Source organism: Temnothorax curvispinosus, unplaced genomic scaffold (assembly GCF_003070985.1).
Source record: "Temnothorax curvispinosus isolate PA1 unplaced genomic scaffold, ASM307098v1 QBEX01010053.1, whole genome shotgun sequence".
NCBI classification, from domain to species: Eukaryota; Metazoa; Arthropoda; class Insecta; order Hymenoptera; family Formicidae; genus Temnothorax; species Temnothorax curvispinosus.
Genome location: NW_020219833.1, coordinates 255457 through 278302, shown reverse-complemented (window position 1 = coordinate 278302; position 22846 = coordinate 255457). Strand labels below are relative to the sequence as shown.

The window sequence follows — 22846 nt, the reverse complement described above, 5'->3', positions numbered from 1 at the left end:
CTTCAGGCGTGGCATTAAGACATGATTGTCCATGACAGTTGTCGCATACAATGGAGCAAAATAATCCGATTTTCCTGCATCCGCAGTTTGCACCGCATTCTTTTGTACAATTGCAAAAAATAGTATTAAGAACTGTCCGGCGCAGGTGGTAACAACGTTGTAACGGGCTCCAAAATATTGTTATTTTAGATCCAGCCCCACTGTTGTGGATCTATATCTTTTCCCAGCCATGTTTAGACCTGGTAATATAATATACACGGTACAGGTGTTGTTGAGCTGCTGCAGTTGTAGGTGAAAGCGATTGTAATTTTACAGCAGTATTGAACGTAGTCGATTTCGCAAAACTCAAGTACCGATAGTTATCAAGAGATGTTTCCGACTTAGGAGCTCCATACATCGCCAAAATTATCCGTACTCCATTCTCAAATATAAGTTGTTGAGAGCAATTTTCTTGTTGAAAAACTTCTGCAGCTTGATATAAATCAGGACGATTTTCAAAGATTTTTATTTTTTAAGTTTTTCTTTATTAAATAGAGCAGAAGTGGTATCACATCCGGTTATTGCATGTAGCAATAAAATATGTTGCTTACAATGAGGATATTTGTCAAAGCCTGAAGAATTATAAAATTGCGTCTTGACCTTTCCCTTGCCTGGTTTCATGAAAAATAATTGTTGCTGTGAATGACTATGCCTTATGAGAAGAACCAAAAGCAACATAAGGGACTTATATTTTCTACCTCCAGTAAGCTGGCTCCCCTACCTACTTTCTTAATTTTTCTCTATGCGAATCGTTTGTTGGTCATTAATGTAATTATTATTAGCAAAATAAATTTTAGTGTATAGTTAGCTTTACGCGCCTTGTATCTTACCTCAAAAGTGGTACGGAAATGGATACAACGCTCGACGTACACATTTGTCACTTTGTATTTCGCAAACGGTTTATCGTACGTGAAAAAGAAATAGAACCATTTTTGTAAAGAATTTCATGATCTTTCTTTTTTGTAACCCCCTTAATTGACCTCCAAGTCATACAAAACGAGATTTTTGCAAAAAAACTCATTTTCGTGACCTTTGAAACAACGAAATAAAGCAATTAAAAAAAAATAGTGGTTACTAATTTTTTTGCACAGAAAACCTAAAATGACTGGCCTATCCGTATCGTAACTGGCTTCGATAGCATTGCCTGAAATAACGTTCGAAAAAGTTTAATGAAAATATCGCGACTCGAAGAACATTTCGATCTTTTCTGCCGTAATTTAGTCTCACTCTTTTCTTTATTTATCATCATTAGATTTCATTCTTCTAAAGACGTAAAAGAAATTGGAAAATAACTAGCGATCTAAATAAAATAATTTTCATAATTTTCCGAAAAGTTTATCTTCAAGACGAAAATAAACTTACTCCCTCAAATGAATATTAGATTCGATATTATATTAATACGGCATTATTTCTACTATATGTATATCTTTATCGAGTTCGTGATTTGTAACAAAAAAGCGCAATGACGCTGCCTTATTAAATAATATGTAATACAAGAAAATTATCATGTAACATTAAGGTTCCTGGGTTCTTTTCGATATTTTGTAAGATTGTGATGTCAGAAGCGAGAAATGTTGAGAATTGACACGTTAAGAATTCGTACGTGCCATTTTTAAATAAAAAAGTATTTGCATAAAATAAAACACTTCAGATTACTTCAGCACACTTCGAAAATACTCCAAGGTTAGGTTAAGTCTATCCCTTTCCCTTGACAGTTAATAAATAACCGTAAAATAAATGTAATACAAAAGCTAGTCAAGCGCCAGCGCATAAGCCTGTATCGTATTACATTTATTTTACGGCTGTTTATTAACTGTCAAAGGAAAGGAATACACTTCGGAGTATTTTTGAAGTGTGCTGAAATGATCTGAAATGTTATTTTATGCAAATATCTTTTTATTTGAAAATGGCACGCACGAATTCTCAGCGTGTTATTTCTCGCCTCTAGTGTCACAATCTCACAAGATGTCGGAAAGAGCCCAATAGTGCGATTTTGTAACTCGTTATGCGGTCGGTTATGTGTTCATAACGACAGTTGCGAGGGTTACTATACTATACTATATGGTAAAAAAGCCGCGCAACTGTCGTTATGGGCACATAACAACAGCATAACGAGTTACTGAATAACACTCCTGGAGCCTTAATATTCAGCGTATACATATAATATACTAGCTTGATACCCGTGCTTCGCTACGGTATGTGTAACTACTTTAAATAAAAAACCAAGTCGATATCTCATCGGGTCTAAGAGATATTAAGGAATCAGTGAAAACACATTTTACTCCTTTTCGCCCCCTTAGGAATCGGATTTCTAAAAATCCCTTCTTAGTAAGTGCTTACGACATGGAAGGAATATACTCCCCGAATTTCATGTTCTTAGGTTTAAGGGTTTGAGCGTTGATGAGTCAGTCAGTTAGTTAGTTAGTCAATCAGTCAGTCAGTCAGTCAATCAGGACATTTATTTTTATACATGGAAGAGTAAAAGCCATAGTGGCATAAGTCAAATTTTTTAAAATATTGACTTATGTGCATAGATACAATCTATACACAATATATAAATTGCATCTATGCACACGAGTCAATATTTTAAAAAATTCAACTTACACCACTATCGCTTTTATCCCGTCATATATAAGAAAAAATATATATAGAGAGAATAGTATTCTTATTGTAAAAATTTTAATTTTATTTTTGAACTTTAAATTAGGTTTTATACGTGGATAATTATTCCGTTTCTCCACAATTAAATTCGAAATTAAATTATTCAAACTGTTAAACGCTGTTTTTTAAGCATCTTCAGAGCATACGTGAATAATACTTTGTTTTCTTTGATACAACACTCAAGTGATACAACATTTAAAAACTACTAATACGTATGTACATAAACGATCATCTCTTAAGGCTCGGTTATTAAATCGCAAAAAGACAGAACTTGGATTGTTGCATTTCAAGACAGATTTTATTCGAGTTTCTCGATTGTATCGCGATTGCAAATATAACGTTATTAAATTGAGCTTCAAGATCCATTTATTAAACCGTGTCGCGTCTGTGAAAATTGGTTTCTGCCAATTTCTTCAGCAGAAATGCGACGATAAATACGGGTCTAAAAAGGTTGGGCCCGCCTAGCTTTTAGCAGTCGTACCGGGTCTCTAGCAAAACAGCGAAACGTCGTGCAACAAATTCGATTCTTACGAGCCGACTCAGCCGACACCATGGGGACGAGTAACCGAGACGTCTAATATCTCAGAGCTATACGGTGTCCTAAATTGTCGGTGGGCGTTCGACTAATGGGTCGTAATAAGAGTTGTCGGGCCAGCATAATGACCATGCTGAAACGAATGTTGAATTCTCTCTCGATCGGCTCGAAAGAAAACACTCTCGATGGGAAAGGGATGTGCGCGCGCGCGTGTGCAACAACGGCTAACAAAAATTCTCTGGTCCTAACAAATTGCTATTCACTTAGCCGGTAAGATCTTTCGCGACCATTTCGCGTAATATTAAGCGCACGAGACGTGACTGTTTGCGGTCGTTTCGCCCGACCGAAAGGTGTAACTAAAATACCGCAATCTCTCTTATTCCTTGCAGAGTTTCTTTTATTCAATAACAATTAAATTCGACGAATACAATGGCTTACAATTAGCCAAGTGCCATGGCTCACGCACCGGTCTTTGAGAAGAGCCTATTCTTGACTGGAATATTAAAAGCAAACCCGAAGGACAACGATGCACCTCGAAATTGTTTTCTAAATCATTTAATATCAAGTTATACTAGTTATAATACGCGACGTTAAATACATTGCATGTTCGATATACGCAAAAATTTTTAAAAAATATTTAAAAAATATAGAAATATGAACGCGGCATGTCATATTGGGAAAAGTAAAGAATTAGAATCTAATCTTGCAGAGAATTATAAGAATTCTATCTGGACAATAATATAAAAAATAATTTTTATTAAGCCGGATCCAGACCGAGCGAGCGAACGCGAACAAACACGAATGAATAACTTGCTTCAATGAGTACGAACTGTACCAAGACGGCTCGAGAAAGAGAACAGATTAAATTAATTTTGTAAAACTGATATTATAAAATTTTGTAGTTAAAGTCCTCCTCCATATAATCCTCTTTCCTAAATTCTATAGCTAAAATACGATATTCCGTAATGAGATATATCTATTGTAGAATTATCAATTGCCAGAATTGAGCACCTTCGAGGCAAAAGTCGCTCGATCAAAACAACGGTGTCTCGTTTGCTAGGATGAGTGCCACTGCGACTGATGTCGTCGGTCTCGTTCGCCGCTCGGCAAGTGACTCATTCCCGAGGTAGGATAAGAATGAACGCGAACAAATAACCTCGAGTTTCCCTCGTGCAACACCGCAACCGATCGCTCGGTCGCGCGCGATCGTCCCCGTATGACCGCATCGCCGCGATTGAGCACCGCTGACGATCTAGTCGGAGTGACATCCTTGTCGCGAGCCGCAACTCTGACGTCCGACACGTGTCATTCGCGGCTTTGAATAAGGACGGGACACGAGTAAACGACAAAACAATCTTGTGCAGATCGCGCATTTATTGTGCAGGTCGTTAAAAATTTATTTCGTTGCTTGAGACACGTGTAAAACTATATATAGTTTTCTTTTTGCAGCATTTCTTTTCACAAGAAATATTAAGATAAATTTATCAATTATCAAATATTTAAAAGTAATTTCCTTTTTATAGTATTACAGGAAATATTAAGACAAATTTAACAATTACCAGGAACAATTTCACTTGGATTTTACGTGAGATATTAATTAGGGCAGCGTGGCTTAAATTATCTTCCGCTCACATGATTAAAGTGACTCAAGTGTTATTTAAGTTTGATAAACTCCGAGTACAAATGTAAGAGCGTAAATATTACTTAAAACTTAAAATAAACGAATAATTTTCTCAATATTTTCTAAATGTGTATGATAGTGTACAACTTCGTGTTAAAATGTGAACTGTTAATCGGGCTTTGATAAAATCAATAGATATATTATTAATAATTCTCGTGAACGAAATTCTCGTGAAACCGCAATATCATATAGATAACTGTCTAGATAAAAATTATACAGATAGAAATCGTATCCATCCGGTTGTGAATAGTCTGATATAATTTCGTAATGTAATTCCTCATAATAATAAATTATGCATGCTCCTTTTCTATTCTCACGTGAATAACAATACTATTTCGGACAGTCGTTACATTTTTCTTGTAATATTTTCTACATATTACAAAAAAATTACAGACTATTATTTAAGGAATTCGAAGTTACAATAAAATTTAATGAAATGTCTTTTTCATGTTATTGTATTTTGAGGTTTCTTGCTTGCATAAAACGAACCAAATTTTATGATTCATTATAGTATTATCGCGTATTATCGTCATGTTACTTAATCTATCTCTCAATAATAGATCTCTGTAATCGCATAAATCGTTCCCCTAAGATTCGACGAAACAAATCGAGAGCAGGCGGATCGGGAGTGCCGAAAGGAAGGAGCGGCCCGCGTTCAGGATCTGGTTCACCGCGGTTAGCTTCTCGGCGGAAATCGCGATTCCCACAGCTTTCCCCCGCCGTTCATGGTGACCCACCGTTCATGCGCCCCATTGTTCGCGGCGCGCCGACACTGCGATTATGAATGAGCGGAACGCGGAGCACGCAGCTACACGCACCGCGACCTGGACACGTGCGCGTACGCGAGGTAGCTTCGGTGAACCAGAGAGAGAACGAGAGAGAGAAAGAGAGAGAGAGAGAGAAAGAGACCGAGAAGGTGAAGCCGCGCAAGTACGCGCGATTATCGGCGATCCTATTACATCGTGTCGAGTAGTGTTTCCTGTCGATTCTCTCCCACCTCACGCGCCACCCCCTCCGTTTCGCGTTCGTGATAATGTGCTATCAATCGGACGATATCGCGAGAGCGGAGCACCAAACCGCGTGGCGCGATTGCGCGGCTGTATTCCTTGACAAAATGACGTCGTTGTATCGATTAATCTCAGATATACCTGAATTAGATAGATTTGTAAAAATTATGATTGCAAAGTCTATAATGATAAAGAAAATAATTTTTCTGCTCGTAATTCGAGTACATTTTACTCGTGAATAAAGAAATTATTATTTTTTAGGTTTATAATAACATGTTATTTTTTAAATTGCTAAAATATCACAAGGAGCGTGAAAAATTTAACCATGATTGGCGAAATTAATAAGAATAATAAACGTAAAAAGGGGCGATACGAAGGAAATTGCTTTCTACATAATACACTTCTAAAGCAATCGATGCGTCTCTCTAGTGTTATAGAGAGTTCATTAATGAAATCCCGTACGAAACAAACATGCATCGACAAGGATGCGAAATCTTGCGAGCTACAATGCACTTCGAATTTCCGGCATCAAATTCAGTTCATTGATAAACGCGTTCCCGCGATCTCTCCGCATTTTATATATGGCAGCGGATCTTTTCTACGAGCGTGCGAGTTAATTATATCAACTTGGTAACAGTTTTCGAGTGACGCGAGTGTGTTACCTATCACCTTTATAGCTGATGGCGATTCGTTGGACGACGGGCGTGCACACGTCACGTTACACGTACAGCACACCGATGACCCGACGTCATCCGCTGTGGATGTGGGGAAGTTGTTATCGTTCATCTTTGCGCCGCACGCGACATTTATAAAGTGCGCCCCCGGTGACGTCCGCATTTACGTATTACTTAATATCACATGCCCGTACGTGTTGACAACGTAATAATTACGGCCAACAAAACAGCGTGTTTCGTCATACGAGAGAGAGAGAGAGAGAGAGAGAGAGAGAGAGAGAGAGAGAGAGAGTTGCCAATTGCCTTCAACAAATTATTTCAAGTGGTACCTTAAGGCGATCCCAGTTGTCAATGATCAATTCGGTGAACTGTAATGCGTCGTCAGAAGTTAATAAATACCGTGCATCGATTCATACCATGTATGAATTAATCATGCAAATCATACATCGTTTGCGCTTCGATATAACGTGTTAATCTTTAAGCCGTATTTTTTATATTAATTATGTTTGCTTTAAAACTATTATCTTCCACAATTTTCCCAGTGAGCACTTTTTCGAAACTTTTCTTAATTAGAATATTATTTGATTTCTTCCAATTTTTGTTAATTAAATGCAGTTATGCAACAAGTTATGCAATAAGGAATATTTTGTGATTTTTAGTTCTATATATTGATTTTTGTTTTGTATCGTGGACAGCTGGTTTTCTAAAAACGTATATGACACATGGAATTGTATTTGAGGAGGATTATAGTTCGATCATAATATTTGAGATAACATTGGTCCAGAATTTTATTTCTAAAGTTTCGTAAAATTTGCTCCACCAGAAAAGTAAGGCTTTGGAGTTGGTTCCGCATTGCAGAATGCGTCAAATTGTAATAACAAAATATATATTGTATTTTCGGAAACATGAATGTACTCCTGGCTAATTATATATATCGCAAAATGTGTGCGTCAATGCATGCCGGGCTATCCATGAAAATTCGTTATTCATTTTAATGATCCGATTTGTTTTGAGAGAGCGGAATATTTGCATAGGGGGTGCGCGATATGCAAAGGTCTCTACGTAAACATTTTGCGCGGGATGTTCGTGACAATGACGTTACGCGTAGCGAGGATCGTAAGAACGCCCCTGCATTGACGTAAAGCCAAGGTTAACGCAGGGACGTCTCGAATCGAAACGCCCACGGCGAACTAGCACGGGCGCGACCTACGACCTTAACGATCCACGCGTCCACCTGTTCCGTCTCAATTTCACAACGCCGTGTTAAATTCATTGATTTTCTTGACGAACGTAGTAGCAGCGCAATTAATTAGTGCGATCAAATTAAAAAAACAATTTGAAGTCTTTTATTCGATTCCTAAGCATAAACAAGCTTTTTTTTTAGATTAGTTATACCCTTGCACGATCAAATGGCAATCATTTACATTTTTTTCTTAATTATAGAATTTTATGTCGAATATATCGCTAACATTTGCACGACAAATCTTATATGTAAATATCCTACATATATAATAGACTCAATGTTGATTACTAGATCCATGTTAATATATACAGTGTAATTCAGGACTTCTGCAACAAACTCTGAGGAACGATAGGTCTCGCAAAAAGGATCATTTTTTTGTCAAGCAATTCATGTTCTTTGACGCGTCTCGTTTAGGAGCTACGCACAGACAGGTCTTGGGTGACATTTCATTACAATTATAAGATAAATTATTCATTTATTATTTCAAGTACACTTGCAGACAGTTTACAGAAGGTGTTCAAAGTGTCTACCCTGAACCTGATTGCATTCATGACACCATCGTAACATTGATTATCGGACTCTATCGAACATTTGAGGTCATGTTGTGCAGCAACTGTAGCGCAAAATGCAATCAAGTTCAGGGTAGATACTTTCCTAAAACCTTCTGTAAACTGTCTGCAAATATATATACTTGAAACAGTAAATAAATAATTTATTTCATAATTGTAATAAATGTTACCTAATAAATAAGACTTGTCTGCGCGGTCGTATAGCAAAAAATGATCCTTTCTGCGAAACCTATTATTCCTTAGAGTTTGTTGCAGAGATCCTGAATCACCGTGTATATACAGTAGACTCCTGTATTACACGAGGGATGTGTTTCGTGTTATATGAATCCGTGTTATACGAGTCACATAGATTATACATACATATATGGATTATGCATATGGAAACACATATTTATAAAAAATGTAAGAGTTTATTGTAAAAATATAAAATAAATATTAAAGATGTAATAGTAAAATATTTTTTATTTTTCTTTAAAATAAACAAATATTAAAATTTTTCCATTGTGTTATACGAATTCGTGTTATATAAACTTGTGTTGTATCGGGATCTACTGTACATACATATATAATGTTTATATATATATAATATATATATATATATATAATATGTTTAAATTTATATATATACAAAATCTATATGTTTTAAATTTTTTATATACACATATACACATCTTGTAAACACTTCGGACTTCGGACCTAATTATTTTCTATTTTCGACTAAAAAGCAGTTTTACAAACATATTTCTAGGTCAATACGTGGCATTGAAAAATAAAACCCTCACCCAATTACTTATCTTCACTCAATTGCTTATCGATTGATAAGCGTGTCATTTGCTACCAAAACGATTCGATGCTTTAGAAATTAGCATTATCAAGATTCAAATATTCGGGGATATTCTATTACATCGATAATGTTTACTCCGATATTCTCTCCAATATAGATACTGTTTACTCCGTTTTAACATCGATTGATGTAAAGGATAGCTGTTTATTGATCTGCTCGTTTCCGTTAACCAAAAGACACAACATACGTCCGGAAACTTTCGAAATTTAATTTATCGCAGACAAACCAAAAATATGATCGATTAATTCTGTTTTCGCGATACAAACTAGGTTTATTCCCTTACAATCTCCAATATATTTGGGATTGCGTTGCAATTTGCTTTTTCCAAAGATTTAGTAAAGGAAACACTAAGATTGCGTAAAGTCTGGAGGAAATACTACCAAAAAACTTTTTCTATACAATTTTATGCAGCAGATACATGATGATGCAGCGTTATTATGTGCGACCGAATGACTCGAGTCTTTTGGAAGGATAAAAAACGATAAGATCGATCTAAAGATAATATTTGCGATAATATTTTTTCTTTCGCGCTCACTCTCGAAAATGTGAGCGAGTCCGAGATTTTTTTCGCAGGAAAAAAAAATCGAATTACCATCCAAATGTAAACTTGCCGAATGTCAAGCTAGAGGACTCGCCGCGAAATTTCGCGCGAGAATCTCGGGATTCTTTCTTCCCTGACGTAGGTAGTACACTGAGTATATATATCGGACACGTTTGGTCGCCGCGAAACGCGAAGAGCGTCACTCGCGCGCGCTTCCATCTCCAGGGCGAAGAGACCCAGCGGGAAAGGAAGGAAGGAGAAACGCCGACTTTGTAACAAGTTCGAATTCCCACAGCGGCGTAGGCACACCTACGCCTGCTCGGCGCGATGAAACCGGGTAGAAGAAGAAGAAGAAGAAGAAGAAAACGGAGGAGAAGAAGAAGAAGAGGAAGGCAGCAAGAGTAAAAGAGACGAAAAAAACTTACCATGTGAACGTTGGAGAGGCCGATCGGGTCGCTCTGCTTCTTGTCCGTCTTCTTGGCTTGCCGCTTCGCCTTGCTCTCGAGGTAGCGTTGCTTCAGCGCTATGGTGTCCTGAATATTCTGCTCGCACAACCCATTGAAACTTTGATCGAACCTGGGGATGCAGTCGGTCTGTCTGCGGCGATAGCTCTCGATTCTTCGTCGCAGGCGTTCCACGACCGCCTGCCTCTTCGGGGGGAGTACCTCACCCATGCCGGGTGCTTGGCCCATTTGCTGCTGTTGATGCTGTTGCTGCTGTTGGTGTTGTTGGTGTTGTTGGTGTTGTTGGTGTTGTTGGTGTTGTTGGTGCTGTTGCTGCTGTTGATGCTGCTGCTGCTGTTGATGCTGTTGATGCTGCTGTTGCTGCAGGTGCAGCTGCTGCTGGCTGGCTATGCCCAGCTGACTGGCGTTCAACTCGTGGATTGCGGCCGCGGATTGGCCGAGGACGTTGCCGGCGTGCCCGTTCGGGCCCTGGCCCGCGCACACGGAGATGGTGCCGGGGGGGCCTTGCGGGGGCTGACGGGGCAGGAGCCCCCCGGCCTCCATACAGCCCCCTAAATCCACCGCAGGATAAGCCAGTTCTCAATGGTTGCCACCGTAGTGGTCGATCGTAAGGCGCGATGCCGACCGCGCGGCCACGTCGTCCTCTACCACCGGCTTCGCCGCCGTCTGCGTGACGCGCATCCTCCGCATCCACCCCACTGGCGTGAACCCGACGATCGTGCCTGACTTCCGGGGGGCGCAGGGGAGCATCTGGCCGCGTGTGACGCTCTCGCCGGGGCCCCGCCGGCCGGGCTTGACCACGGTCAAGATCGACTCTCTCGAGAACGGCGCACTTTTCTTTATAGAACGTCTCTCTCCCCCCTTGTCGTTTGTAGGCAACACTCCACTCGCGGTAACGTAAAAAATACAGGAGAGATGCTCCTGTTGCTGTTTCGCGAACAATTCAATTTCCAGAGTCGTGCACACGCGCCCGCATGTGTACGGCGGAGCGCGCTAACGTTGGAGCTAACGTAACGCGATGCCACCGGCGCGGCGCGCGCGACATCGACGCGACGGGACTCGTCAATGAACGCGCTCGCGTTCCGCCTTTTGTTTCCCGATCCACGTGACCGAGTGCGCGATAGTGCGCGCGTCGTCGCACGGCCCGTTCTCTCCCTTTCCTCTCACTCTTTCTCTCTCTCGCTCTTTCTCAAAGGCTCCCCGCTCTTCTTCCTCGTATATTTCAAAACTCCGCGACGACCGCGACGATCGCGGCTACACTCGCCGTTGCGGGTTCACAGTCACGTTCGTACTCACGTTCATAGTTACGTTCTATGGCGAGTCACAATTAATCCAATGCACAAGGTAGATTAGATTCAGATGTTTGCTCCAAAGACGTCGCTCCTTCCAGCCGCGACACCAGCCGATGCAATACGCGCCGGAGCGGCGCAACGGAGCTCTAAATATCGGCAGGCAGCTCTCGGGTCACGAGTTCGCGACTGTCACTCTCGGCAACGCGCGCGCCAACGGAAGATTCGATGAGACGGTGGGACGGAAGGTTCGCCGCGCGCGACTAACTCGACGATAAGAGCCCGCTCGAGTCCTTTCTCTCGCGCGCTCCTTCTCTCTCCATCTTACGGACGCGTGCTGTCCTCCCTCTCTCTCTCTTCGTCTCACTCCGCCTCTCGCTTCTTCTCGCGCTGCTCTCGTCAGCGGTGGTGCCTGCCTGGGGTCGACGGTGGAGGGGAGGACGGAGCCCGCGACACCCGAGACTTTCGCGGTTTCACAATCGGGAATCGGGCCCCTCCTTCCCCCGCGCGAGGGGGAGGGGGCGCGCGAATCTCCCTCGACGAAAAACTTCCCTGACGCGCGGGGTTCCGCGCCGCGGCGGGTTCGACGTATCGTCACTCGCGATCGATCGCGTTTACCGCCGAATGATCGTCGTTGGTCGGAGGGAGCGAGACTGAGTAAACGCCGACGCGACGCTGGGTATTTACGGCGGATTTGCCCGGTGCGTCGAGCGCGCTGGACGTCACAACAGGTAGTTGAGCGAGGGCAGCGTGCTGCCGCTTGTCTGGAGAAAGAGAAGAAAAGAGAGCGGGTGGGGGCGGGAGCGAGAGGTCGTCAAACGGCACCGCACGACCGCACCGGCGCGGCGCGCACGGAAGGGAGACGCCGCGCGCCGAACAGAACGAGAAGGGAGCGCGCCGTGGCGACGCCGGCGGGCCGAGGGGCCGGGGGCGCGAAGGCGTGCGCGCGAGCCAAGGAGAGAGGACGGAGAAGGAATGAGACGGCACTGACGGCTCAGCAGGGCAGGGTGGGAGAAAGGGAAGAGTGCTTTCAACGTTCGGTTCGGCTCGGCACGAGTTCCTCCTGCACTCTCCTGCGCTGTCTTGCGCGGTCTTGTGCGCACTTCGAATCTATCACTCTACCATTCGCCAGTCTCGGCCTCGGCAGTCTCGCCACAGTCGCCACTCGCGCGCGCGACACGAAACGAATTTGCATGCACTTTTCTGTCTCTTTCTCTCAATCTATCGTCTTCTTTCTCGCGCGTCTCCGCGCTCCATCGTTGTATCTTTCTTCCCGCGTACTCGCGATTCGAACGCGCCCGGCGCCACTATCTCGAGAGATCGCTCCGATTTCTGGACGGGTCCGGAGCGAAGGTTGCCGCGAACGCGCACGTCCGCGGGAAACGCTCCGCGATTCATCCGCGCGATCTGCGCCGGGCCGGCTCTCAACCGTGCGCGACTCGCGACGCGCAGCGCGATCTCTCGCCGCGCACTCTGGACCGCGCACCGGCGCGCGGATGTTGCTTCACTTCACTGCGCCGACACCCCGGGGCACGAACCGATCCGACGCGACCGCCGCGACGAATCACGTGTCATCGAGCGCCCGCGCGCGATCTCGTCCCCCAAAACAATTACATAACCTCACTTTCAACCCCCGTCTCTTGTGTATGTACGCACGCTCGCGCGCGCGCACTCGCGCGTCCTCAGTCCGCTCCACTCCGCGTCGTCGCAAAGTCGCCCAAAACGGATTCCCTCTTCACCTCCCTCTCGCTTTCTCTCGCTCGTCGTGTCGCTGTCACGCCGGATGCTCGCGCGCGATCGTCCACGGCGACGAGAAACGACCGAAACGTAGACGCGTGCGAGGCCGCGCTTCGAGATCGTTCCTAGCGAACTCGCGGTGCCATTAACAGAAACTGCGAGTAGGGTACAACGACGGGAACATACATCCCGTTCAAACAGCGAACCGTAATTGCTGCCGCCGCGACGTAACCGCCCTCCGATGGCGACGCGGGGAACCAGTTAAACCACCGCGCGGCGTCCAACCGCCGATCGCCTTCGCCCAACGTGGCGTCACCGCTCGGTGGACGTCGGTACTGCGAGCGGCCAGGTGTCGGTCCGAAGCAAACAGACCTCGTGTTCGTGTCACGAGCTCCCGAACGATTCTGAACAATCTGAACGCCTCGCGTTCCTTAATTACAGAGTGTACACGTTGTAAGAATTTGGGTCTTTTCAGGCTGTTTTCCGCACTTGCGACTTATGACGTCAGCGCTACGCCGACGCGAGGAGGACGCACGATACACGTGACAAGTTATTCATCCGATGACGTATGATTCGATTGACTATTGCGGTGTAATCGGCTCGTTGAAAAATTTATGTCGACAATGACGTAAAGGCACAAAGTACCTCGATCGATCGAACACTAGCAAGTTTTCGAAGCCTGTGAGAATCTTGCGCACGTGGTAAACGGTAAGCTCAACGTCATTTCGGCATCGCATGGTTTCGATTTACTTGCTTAAAATAGAGATTTTTCCTTAGCCGAGTAAAGTGTCAAGTTTCGTATTTAATTTCTAAAAATATATAAACCATAGAAAAATTTCGGAAAATTTTCCCACGGTGCAACAGTTAGAGCGCGCTCAAATTTTTTTGAAACTTTTCAGTCTACCTGAAGCACACGTTTTGCACGAGATTCGAAACGTGTGAATTATTATCTTACATTAAAAGAATCACAAGTGAGATATATGTAAAATTAAATACATATTCTACACTTTTAGAAGTAAAACAAGCTTCCTGGTGCCTTATACAAGAGTTCCCTAATATAAAATATATTGATAGTTGAACATCCTTGTCTTGGCACTTATTATACATTTATTTATTTGAACATGTGCTTAATGAAAAAGGAAGAATTTTAATATGGAAAAAATAGCAGCATGAAATATGATTTTATACATAGTTTCAGATTGTCAATACGTTAATATTTTTAAAAATTTGTATTTCAGATAATTCTAGATGGCTTCAGATGCAAAAAGGATAATTCCAGGAGAGATAAAACCTAAAACTAGACTGCCAACCATATCAGGCACGAAACCTTCTTTAAGAAATTCACAGTTGCTCATTTCAACAGGGATACCTTCCTTAGACAGTACGATAGGCGGAGGTTTACCTATTGGCTCGATACTTTTAATTCGTATGTATATTTATACAATTATGTTTCTTTAAATATTTAAAAGCATTGCATACATATATATGTGATAAATATTACCACATGTCTCGGTAGTCGAATTGGTACGACGCCCTTCACGGAATGAAGGAGATTCCAGGTTCGAATCCTGGCTGAGGTATTTTTCGCAATAAATTCTTTACAGTTTTTTAAATAATTAAATCGCGTCGATTTAATTCCGGGGAGGGAAGGGTATTAATGTTCCAACGATAGCTGTGTTTCAAGTCCGACAAATAATCGGCACGCAGTTTATTAAGTTGGAATATATGTATATTATGTACATGTAATTTACTTAAATATAGAATATATGAACACCAACACCTTGTTACGGCTCAACGCTCCATTTTCTTCGATTGATATATATGTGTGTTTAATGAAACGTTTATTTGCAGAGGAAGACAAGTACGGCTTTTACGCTAAAATCTTATTAAAATATTTTATGGCTGAAGGAGTAGTCATTTCTCAGCCTGTACTAATTGCCTCTCAAGATGTCCAACCTTCTCAACTTGTGTCGGGATTACCTGCAGTTGTAGACGATTTAGAGAAACATACAAAACCTACAAATAATGTAGACGAGCCAATGAAAATAGCTTGGCGATATCAGAATATGAAAGTGGTAGATCCAACTCCTGCGGAAGGTCAGACATTTGGTCATTATTATGATCTCACAAAACCGATGCAGCAGGATCTCTTAGAACGTGCTGACATAAAACAATGGCAAAATAATGAGGAAATGACGCTGGATAAGAATAGTAAATTTGAGAACGCTGCATATACTGACTTATTATGCACCATCGAGAGAACTTTACGCGATGGACAACATTTTCTCTCTGAAGCACCGGATGAAGAAACGAAGATTTTAAGAATCGCGATTCATTCTCTGGGATCAAGATTATGGCTTAGTGACACGGAGAAAGATTCGAATCGTGACCTGTTAAAATTTGTATATTGCTTCAGAGCACTTTTAAGGCAATCCTATGCGGTCGGCGTATTAACTATACCAGTTAATAATTTCGATAATACTGTAGGTATCAAGAACTTTTTTATTCCTGTTACAGTGATCAATCTTACAGTCTATATTTTCCAGGATAACGTTATCGAGAGACTTGAGCATTTGTCGGATATAGCGATTGGATTAGAATCGTTTGCGGGGTCTGCAAAAGAAATCAATCCATTATTTAAGGACTATCACGGTCTTTTATACATTAAGAAATTGTGCGCGTTAAATGGCTTATCACACGGCAGTTCGCAATACAGAGATCTAGTATTTAAATTACGCCGTAAAAAGTTCCTCATAGAAGTTAGTAGATGTTGATGTTTTGTTTTTTATTTCAAATTGGTGTTGATATAAAATTTTATATTTATCCGTTTTTATAGGTTTTATATTTGCCGCCCGAATTTGAGGATACAACACAACGAGAGCAAGATGAGTCGGTAACATCTAGCGTTGGATGCACGAGTGGATCTCATAAAAGTGCACTTGATTTCTAGGTTCATGAATTTTATACGAAATTAAATGTGATAATTTTAATGTATATTTTTTATTGAGAACATTAAATTCCTATTTTGTTAAAATAGTTTATTATTTCAAATTATAATTCATTATATTTTTCGCATTTACCTCATCCTTCATAAAATGTTAGTCTAAAATCACTACTTCAAGATCACGACCGTGTTCAAGATATAGTTTGTGCCTTGCAAAGTTCGCCTCTTAACAAGCAAGTGGTAAAACAGAATTTTTACGTACGCTTAGGTCACGCCTATCCCGTTTAACGGGAAGTGCGTGGTGTGGCGGCTGAATTAATGTAGAGAAGAGGAGATAGGCTTCGTGAACACTTACAATAATGCGCATAAAGTATCTTTTTGCCATGTTACGTTGTATCAACTTCCAAGTTCATTTACACTGTAGGAATACAATTTTTGATGGGAGATTCCTATAATGAATACGAAATCTCCAGAATAATCATTTTACTTTGTAATTAATATTTGCAAAAAAATTGTATAACAGCATTGTAACGTTTCTTGATAAATAAAAAATATTTCTGTATAATTATAAAATAATTGCACGATTAATAATTCAATTTTTTACTATAAAGTCATAAACAATCGATACCACGAAGAAATTATGTCGCACAATATCTGAAAATTTAATAATTTTATAAAAATAATATTCTTGTTGTGACAATTTCTCTCAGCTTTGCACACAAACACGATCTTTCGACCTTTTTTGTAATTTTCCTGAAACTTTTCGAGATATCGCGTTTTTATCTTTAGTACCTCAGAGCAATTTAGCGAAATACTTTTTGTAGTACAAGGGATGAGACTTATGGCTGCATTCCGATATTCACGTCAGTACTGCAAATCTATATTTTATGTCACGTATACTATAGATTTTCAGTACTGAAAGTTGCTGACGGTGAATATCGGAATGCAGCCTATAAAAACTTAAGGTAGTTGTATCGCGACAGTATTAGTCAAAAATAATGGTCACACTGCAATACGATAATGTATAAAAACTCTACTTATCTGTGTAAAACTTTTGACTGAGCTTGTACTGTTTTTACTGTTTTCACTCGCATCAATAATGTCAGTATATACCAGTATGCTATCGAGGTTATTTTGAATAAATAGAAGAAATAGAAGCAAAAATGTCTGTTGAACGTTACAAAGGAAGATTAATGAAAAAAAAAGTATTAAAGAAAAGACTTAAAGCTTTAGCGGCAATGTCTGAACTACATATATATCTAATCTTCATATGCGCAGTGTTGCAAGATCTTTACAGGTTAGCTGTCGTATGCTATGTCCGCTATGAGAAATTGTGTACTTTGTGTAACAATTGCTTCAAAACTAAATAGATAAGGGTCTTGTACTTTTGTAAGAATATTTTTACAAGTCTCTTTTGTCATCTCTTTGTTTTTCATAAAAATCCTATGAGTATATAGTTTGATCGCTACAATTATAAACGTGATATGAAGCCGTTTTCGTTCTACGATACATGTAAAAAGTGCTAAGTTTGATTTCCATTATTTCAACTTTGGTATAGTCAAGCTTTTTCTATGTGTAGAGCGTGTTTATACATTAATATGCTTACATTAATATGCTGTTCAAATTTTAAAAGATTTCTATGAAAATGGGTTTTGTGATACAACTACTTTTAATATCTTTTGCCAGATGATAACAATAAAAGATAACGCATTCAGACACGTGCTATACAAGAATTCGAATAAAAGAACATTGAATATTATACATAATATAATTTTAATATTTAACTAAAACAATATATATAACATGTTATTAATACTTGACTAAAATATTAAATAATAATTTACGAGCTGAGTGAAACGTGTTGTTAGATAATAACACATGCATTCAGACGGAGTTATATACTCGGTTAAAATTTTTTTATATAAAAACTGTATTCCGTATAAATATATATTAAATTCTATATAAAATATATCCATATATCGTCTGCGAATAAATAATACTGCCTATGTGACATTTTTCTGCATATGCACTTTTGGCTTCGATTGTTCCGTATTATCATTCTATATACAAGGTTTGGGCCAACACTGGCACTGGCTTCCACAAATACATATTATTTACAGATGAGTTTCAATGTTTATTCAAAAAGTTACATAATTATTGAATGTTTCATTTTTTACATAGTTTTTTGTCTCTTCTATATAAACTTTATTTATTATCATAAGCGAAATTGTTTATTCATAGTTGACGATATGTTTTCTTATATATATAATCTCGACTGTTAGCACATACAGAAAAAATATTCAAGAAAAAGAATTAAAAAATAATTAAGAGAATAATTTTTACATATTTTGATAATTTGTTATTTTCATAAAAAATAAAGTTTGAGGAAATGAGAAAACATTGTATAATTATATATAAATGTAAAAATTGTATGCAAAACGATTATATGATTATACAAGGTGTTAAATTTCAAACGCGCCGAACATCTCGATAACTAAATGAAATATCGAGGTCTGGTTTTTTTCTAGGTTGTATTGTTTCGAGGCGGACAAATTTTGATAAAAAGAATTTAAATAAAAAGAGCTTTGGGGATGAACGCATTAAGATAAGATAAAGGTCAAATTCATTTTTTAAAATAAAACTAATTTTTTAAACACCTACGCCCTTATTCTCACGACGAATTCAATGACTATACACCCAAGGTGATTGGAGGTAAATGACAAAAGAAAAGGACTTAGAAAAGAAAAAAGATATTTTAATGCAAAGCAAAGAAAAAATAGACTTTATTAATAAATCTTTAAATAGAAAGAAAGTAAAAGAATCGAAGTCAACAAAAATTTTTTCTCTTTGAAAAAGACAATTTCATTAATCAAAGTATTCAAAATGTTGCCCTCTTGCATTTATGCAAGCTTTGCAAAGCTTGCTTCGTTGAAAATCATTAAGCACTCTTCGATCGTAATTCGCCTCTTGAAATTATCCGAATAATTTGGCACGCTTCGCGTAATTTATTCCATCATATTTTCTCTGGTAGTTGAAAGATTAACATAAACAATTTCTCCAATTTGCCGCAGGTCAAATGACGGAAGAGAAAAACTCAGGAAGAAAAAAAACTATTAAAATAAATGTTAATAAAAATAACTTTTTATGCTCTTCATATATAGGTATGTAAGCTATTGAAAAAGGGACAACATTTTGAACACTTAGATTAATGGAATTTTCTTTTTCAAAGAGAAAAAGAATTTAATTAACTTCGATTCTTTTACTTTATAAAAATTTCTTTTTTCTTATTTCAAGATTTATTAAAGTCTATTTCTCCTTTGCTTCATTAAAGTATATTTTTTCTTTTCTAAAAGTTTCTTCCGTCATTTGATCTCCAATCACTTTGGGTGTGTATAGTCATTGAATTCGTTGTGAGAAAGGCTACAAACGTAGGTGTTTAAAAAATTAGTTCTATTTTAAAAAATTTGACCTTTATTACCTTGACACGTTCATCCAAAGTCAAATTCTTCTTATCAAAATGTTGTCCGCCTCAAAACAATACAACCTAAAAAAAACCAAACTTCGATATTCATTTATAGTTATTGAGATATTCGGCCTATTACGTTTGACATTTAACACCTTGTAGAATATTATTTAATTTGATTACAATTTTACTTTTTGTAAAAGAAACAATGTATTTTTCTAATTATTTTTCAATTATTCTTATTTTTCCTGTGTACATAAAATCGTCATTTTGACATTATTTTGACTTTATTGTGATTTGCTGTTCTACTTGGGTATGGATAGAGATTATACAAGAGAAAGAAAAAACATATATATATATATATATATATATATATACACACATATAGACATATTTTCTATATAATTATACATATATTTTTTATATTTTTATATAAAAAATTTTGTACCAGGTAAGAATATATTTGAGTAAAAATATATTAATACATAATTTTAGCATTTAACTGAAACAATTAATATATAACATGATATGAACATATTTGACCGGAATATTAAATAATAATTTACAAATTTGCATAAAAATCATATGATACGAAGACATTTGGTACATCCTCCGAACAAACAGAATGATCGCCAACCATTAAGTTCCCCTTGCCGTTTGGTGAATAACTTTTGCCGACTCGAATCACACACGAACCGATCGTCGGTGCAAATGTCCGTGTGTATGTATAAATTTTTCATTCTCCCTCCGGTCTTTTTCCATCCACACCTTTCTACTTCCTTCCGGTTCCGTCCGGTCGGTCGCGCATGAGAGCACGCAAGCGCGCTTACAGACCCCCGATGCTGTTGTGAAATCCATCCACCGCGCACCGCATACGAGGGGGTTTTCAGTTCGTGAACATACGCGATCGGGTTCACCTCGAATACCAGGTTGTAATACACAGTGTAACTCGACAAATGATTTAATCGTGGCAAGTCGAACTATTATGCGGTGCGCCGAGTGCGATCGGCGTCGAAACTTTATGTGACAAAAAGTTATCTGCAGGTCGTTAATTGTTCATTAAGAAGCCAACACTTCGAACATAACGATGGGAACTAGAAGATTAGCCATATCGCGCGCTTTTGTTTGTTGCTCGAACATAATTTTCTTGGTGAGTTACCGGCTATTTATTTCGGACGCGACTTTAATTTAAATCTATTTTTAATAAATTTTATATAATTATAAAGACATTTAAGAAATGTACATGTAAACATATAGATAAAATATTGTGATGGATGTAATACTAATGCGATGTAAATCTCAAGATCGATATCGAATTCGAACCGCCTCTCGTTTTAATATAATGTATGATTGTTGTAAGCGGTTTAGCAAATCGATGAAACTTGAAAATTTGTTGTTTTTCTCTTCCTTTCAGATGTCAGGTTTTGTGTTGATGTCATTGGGAGGATTATTATTAGCCGATAATGAACGGATTTTATTATCGCGTCTGCTAGGACCTGGTGACATTCACCCCGATCAACCTCTCTTTTATTATTTGGCTTTTGCTATAGTTGCATTAGGATTTCTTATCGCCATCACCGGACTTCTCGGATGCTGGGCGGCTTGTCTTTTTAATCGCTGCATCACGATCTCTGTAAGATCTATTTTTTAATTTTTTTAACAAATCCTCGTTATATTTATACATTTTCAAAGTGCAGTTTAAATGTGCTTGATAATTTTTAAAATAATCTTTAAGAACAATGTTTTATTATTATTTTTGTTTTATACTAACATTAAATAAAAATAAAATATATGCAATGTCTGAAACGTTGTTTAAAAGTCTATAATATGTGGACAATGTACCTCGACTCTAACTTTTTGTAACAATCTTTTTTCGTAACGATAACTTTAACGGTATATAAGCTAATAAAAAATATATAAATAGTTTACATATACCGTGATATTGACCTCTCCTTCGTATATTTGAATAGGAAATAATTACTCGTTCAAGTTAAAGTTTTTGTTTATTACTTATTGCGGATACGGCGTATATTTGAATGCATTAATCAGTTGTATTTCATGTGCAACGTTCTGTTGTGAATTCACTGTTGTTGCTCGTCGAGCTTATCTGAAACACCAGATTTCCTACTTCGGGTTCGGTCATGCATCGTTGCCCGGAAACGGATCTGCTTGTATGCAGACACGCGCGTAAATAAAAGGAGGGCGCGTTCGAGCGCCGCGTAAAAACACTAATTATCCGCTCGTGGTTCGGACGAACGAGAGTTAGTTCGCTGAAAAAATAAATGCCATCGTTTTACCCATTTTTAAACTATTTAAACTATTTAAACAGTTACGAAACATATCAAATTAGATATATACAAAATATGAAGATATATAGAAACTATATTATAATTATTTTAAGCTAATATTAAATTAAGGAGTTAAGCAAATAGATAAGAAAAAATACGATACCATATGTGATATCTTGAAAAGTTTTAAGAAAATTACAAAAAAATGTCGTGTCAGCTATTTTAAAACAGCTTTGTGTAATACGAATAAGCTGAGATATGACTATAGGATATTGCAAAATGACTAACATTTTCTATTATTATGGAGATTTAAACTATCTTTTTACAAGAAAAAACAGCGTTTTAATAGTTAATTATTCATAAAATTATTAAATTTTCAAATATCGTGCGGCATATGATTTCTTTGTAATATCTGTAAAAATATACGTATACAGGGTGTCCCATTTTAACCTTTTCACGCAATTATCCACCGAACTGTTGTTTGTTTTGTTGTTCGAAAAAATATCTGAAATAGAACTTACTTTGTTTCGAGGGGGACATTTTATTATAGACATAAGTCTTGTCTAACAAGTGGAGATGCCTCCAAAATTTCAAAATAATTTTTGTTTTATTAAATAGAACCCCCTCAGTATCGAGCCTAACGTTATTAAGTGTGAGACGTATATCTTCGCCAAGACCTTTGACATACGGTAGTACAACGCATCTCTGTGGATCGAAAAGATTAACAGAAGTGCTATTCGCGTCACGTCTATGCCGAAGTTGTTTAATTCTGATGTTTATTATATATATATATATAAGTTGTTTAATTCTGATGTTTATTATATATATATATATATATATATAATAAACATCAGAATTAAACAACTT

General features: G+C 38.6%; 2 protein-coding genes across 3 annotated transcripts in view; one reads left to right on the top strand and one right to left on the bottom strand.

Moving 5' to 3' along the window:
- Positions 1 to 10557, bottom strand: part of LOC112459689 (neurogenic protein mastermind) — a 192660-nt gene extending 182103 nt beyond the window's left edge. The window contains exon 1 of the mRNA XM_025023938.1: positions 10220 to 10557. Coding sequence (XP_024879706.1) covers positions 10220 to 10486 — 267 coding nt within the window. The 5' untranslated portion in view covers positions 10487 to 10557. The remainder of the gene's footprint in view (positions 1 to 10219) is intronic.
- Positions 10558 to 13064: 2507 nt separating this feature from the next.
- On the top strand, positions 13065 to 16318 carry LOC112459690 (elongator complex protein 4). 2 transcript variants are annotated; one of them, XM_025023941.1, is made up of 6 exons: positions 13065 to 13661; positions 13760 to 13992; positions 14523 to 14710; positions 15136 to 15767; positions 15831 to 16043; positions 16121 to 16318. In XM_025023941.1, the coding sequence occupies exons 3-6, from the start codon at positions 14533 to 14535 to the stop codon at positions 16232 to 16234; spliced, it is 1137 nt and encodes a 378-aa protein (XP_024879709.1). In that variant the 5' UTR covers positions 13065 to 13661; positions 13760 to 13992; positions 14523 to 14532; the 3' UTR covers positions 16235 to 16318. The 2 variants fall into 2 exon arrangements, with proteins under 2 accessions (XP_024879709.1, XP_024879708.1); XM_025023940.1 differs by having other exon boundaries at positions 13640 to 13992.
- Positions 16319 to 22846: the final 6528 nt, after the last annotated feature.

Coding starts and splice junctions, on each gene's coding strand:
- LOC112459690 (XM_025023941.1), top strand. CDS start 14,533: ATGGCTTCAGATGCAAAAAGGATAATTCCAGGAGAGATAAAACCTAAA. Junction 14,711..15,135: donor TGGCTCGATACTTTTAATTC/GTATGTATATTT, acceptor GTTTATTTGCAG/AGGAAGACAAGTACGGCTTT. Junction 16,044..16,120: donor GTAAAAAGTTCCTCATAGAA/GTTAGTAGATGT, acceptor CCGTTTTTATAG/GTTTTATATTTGCCGCCCGA.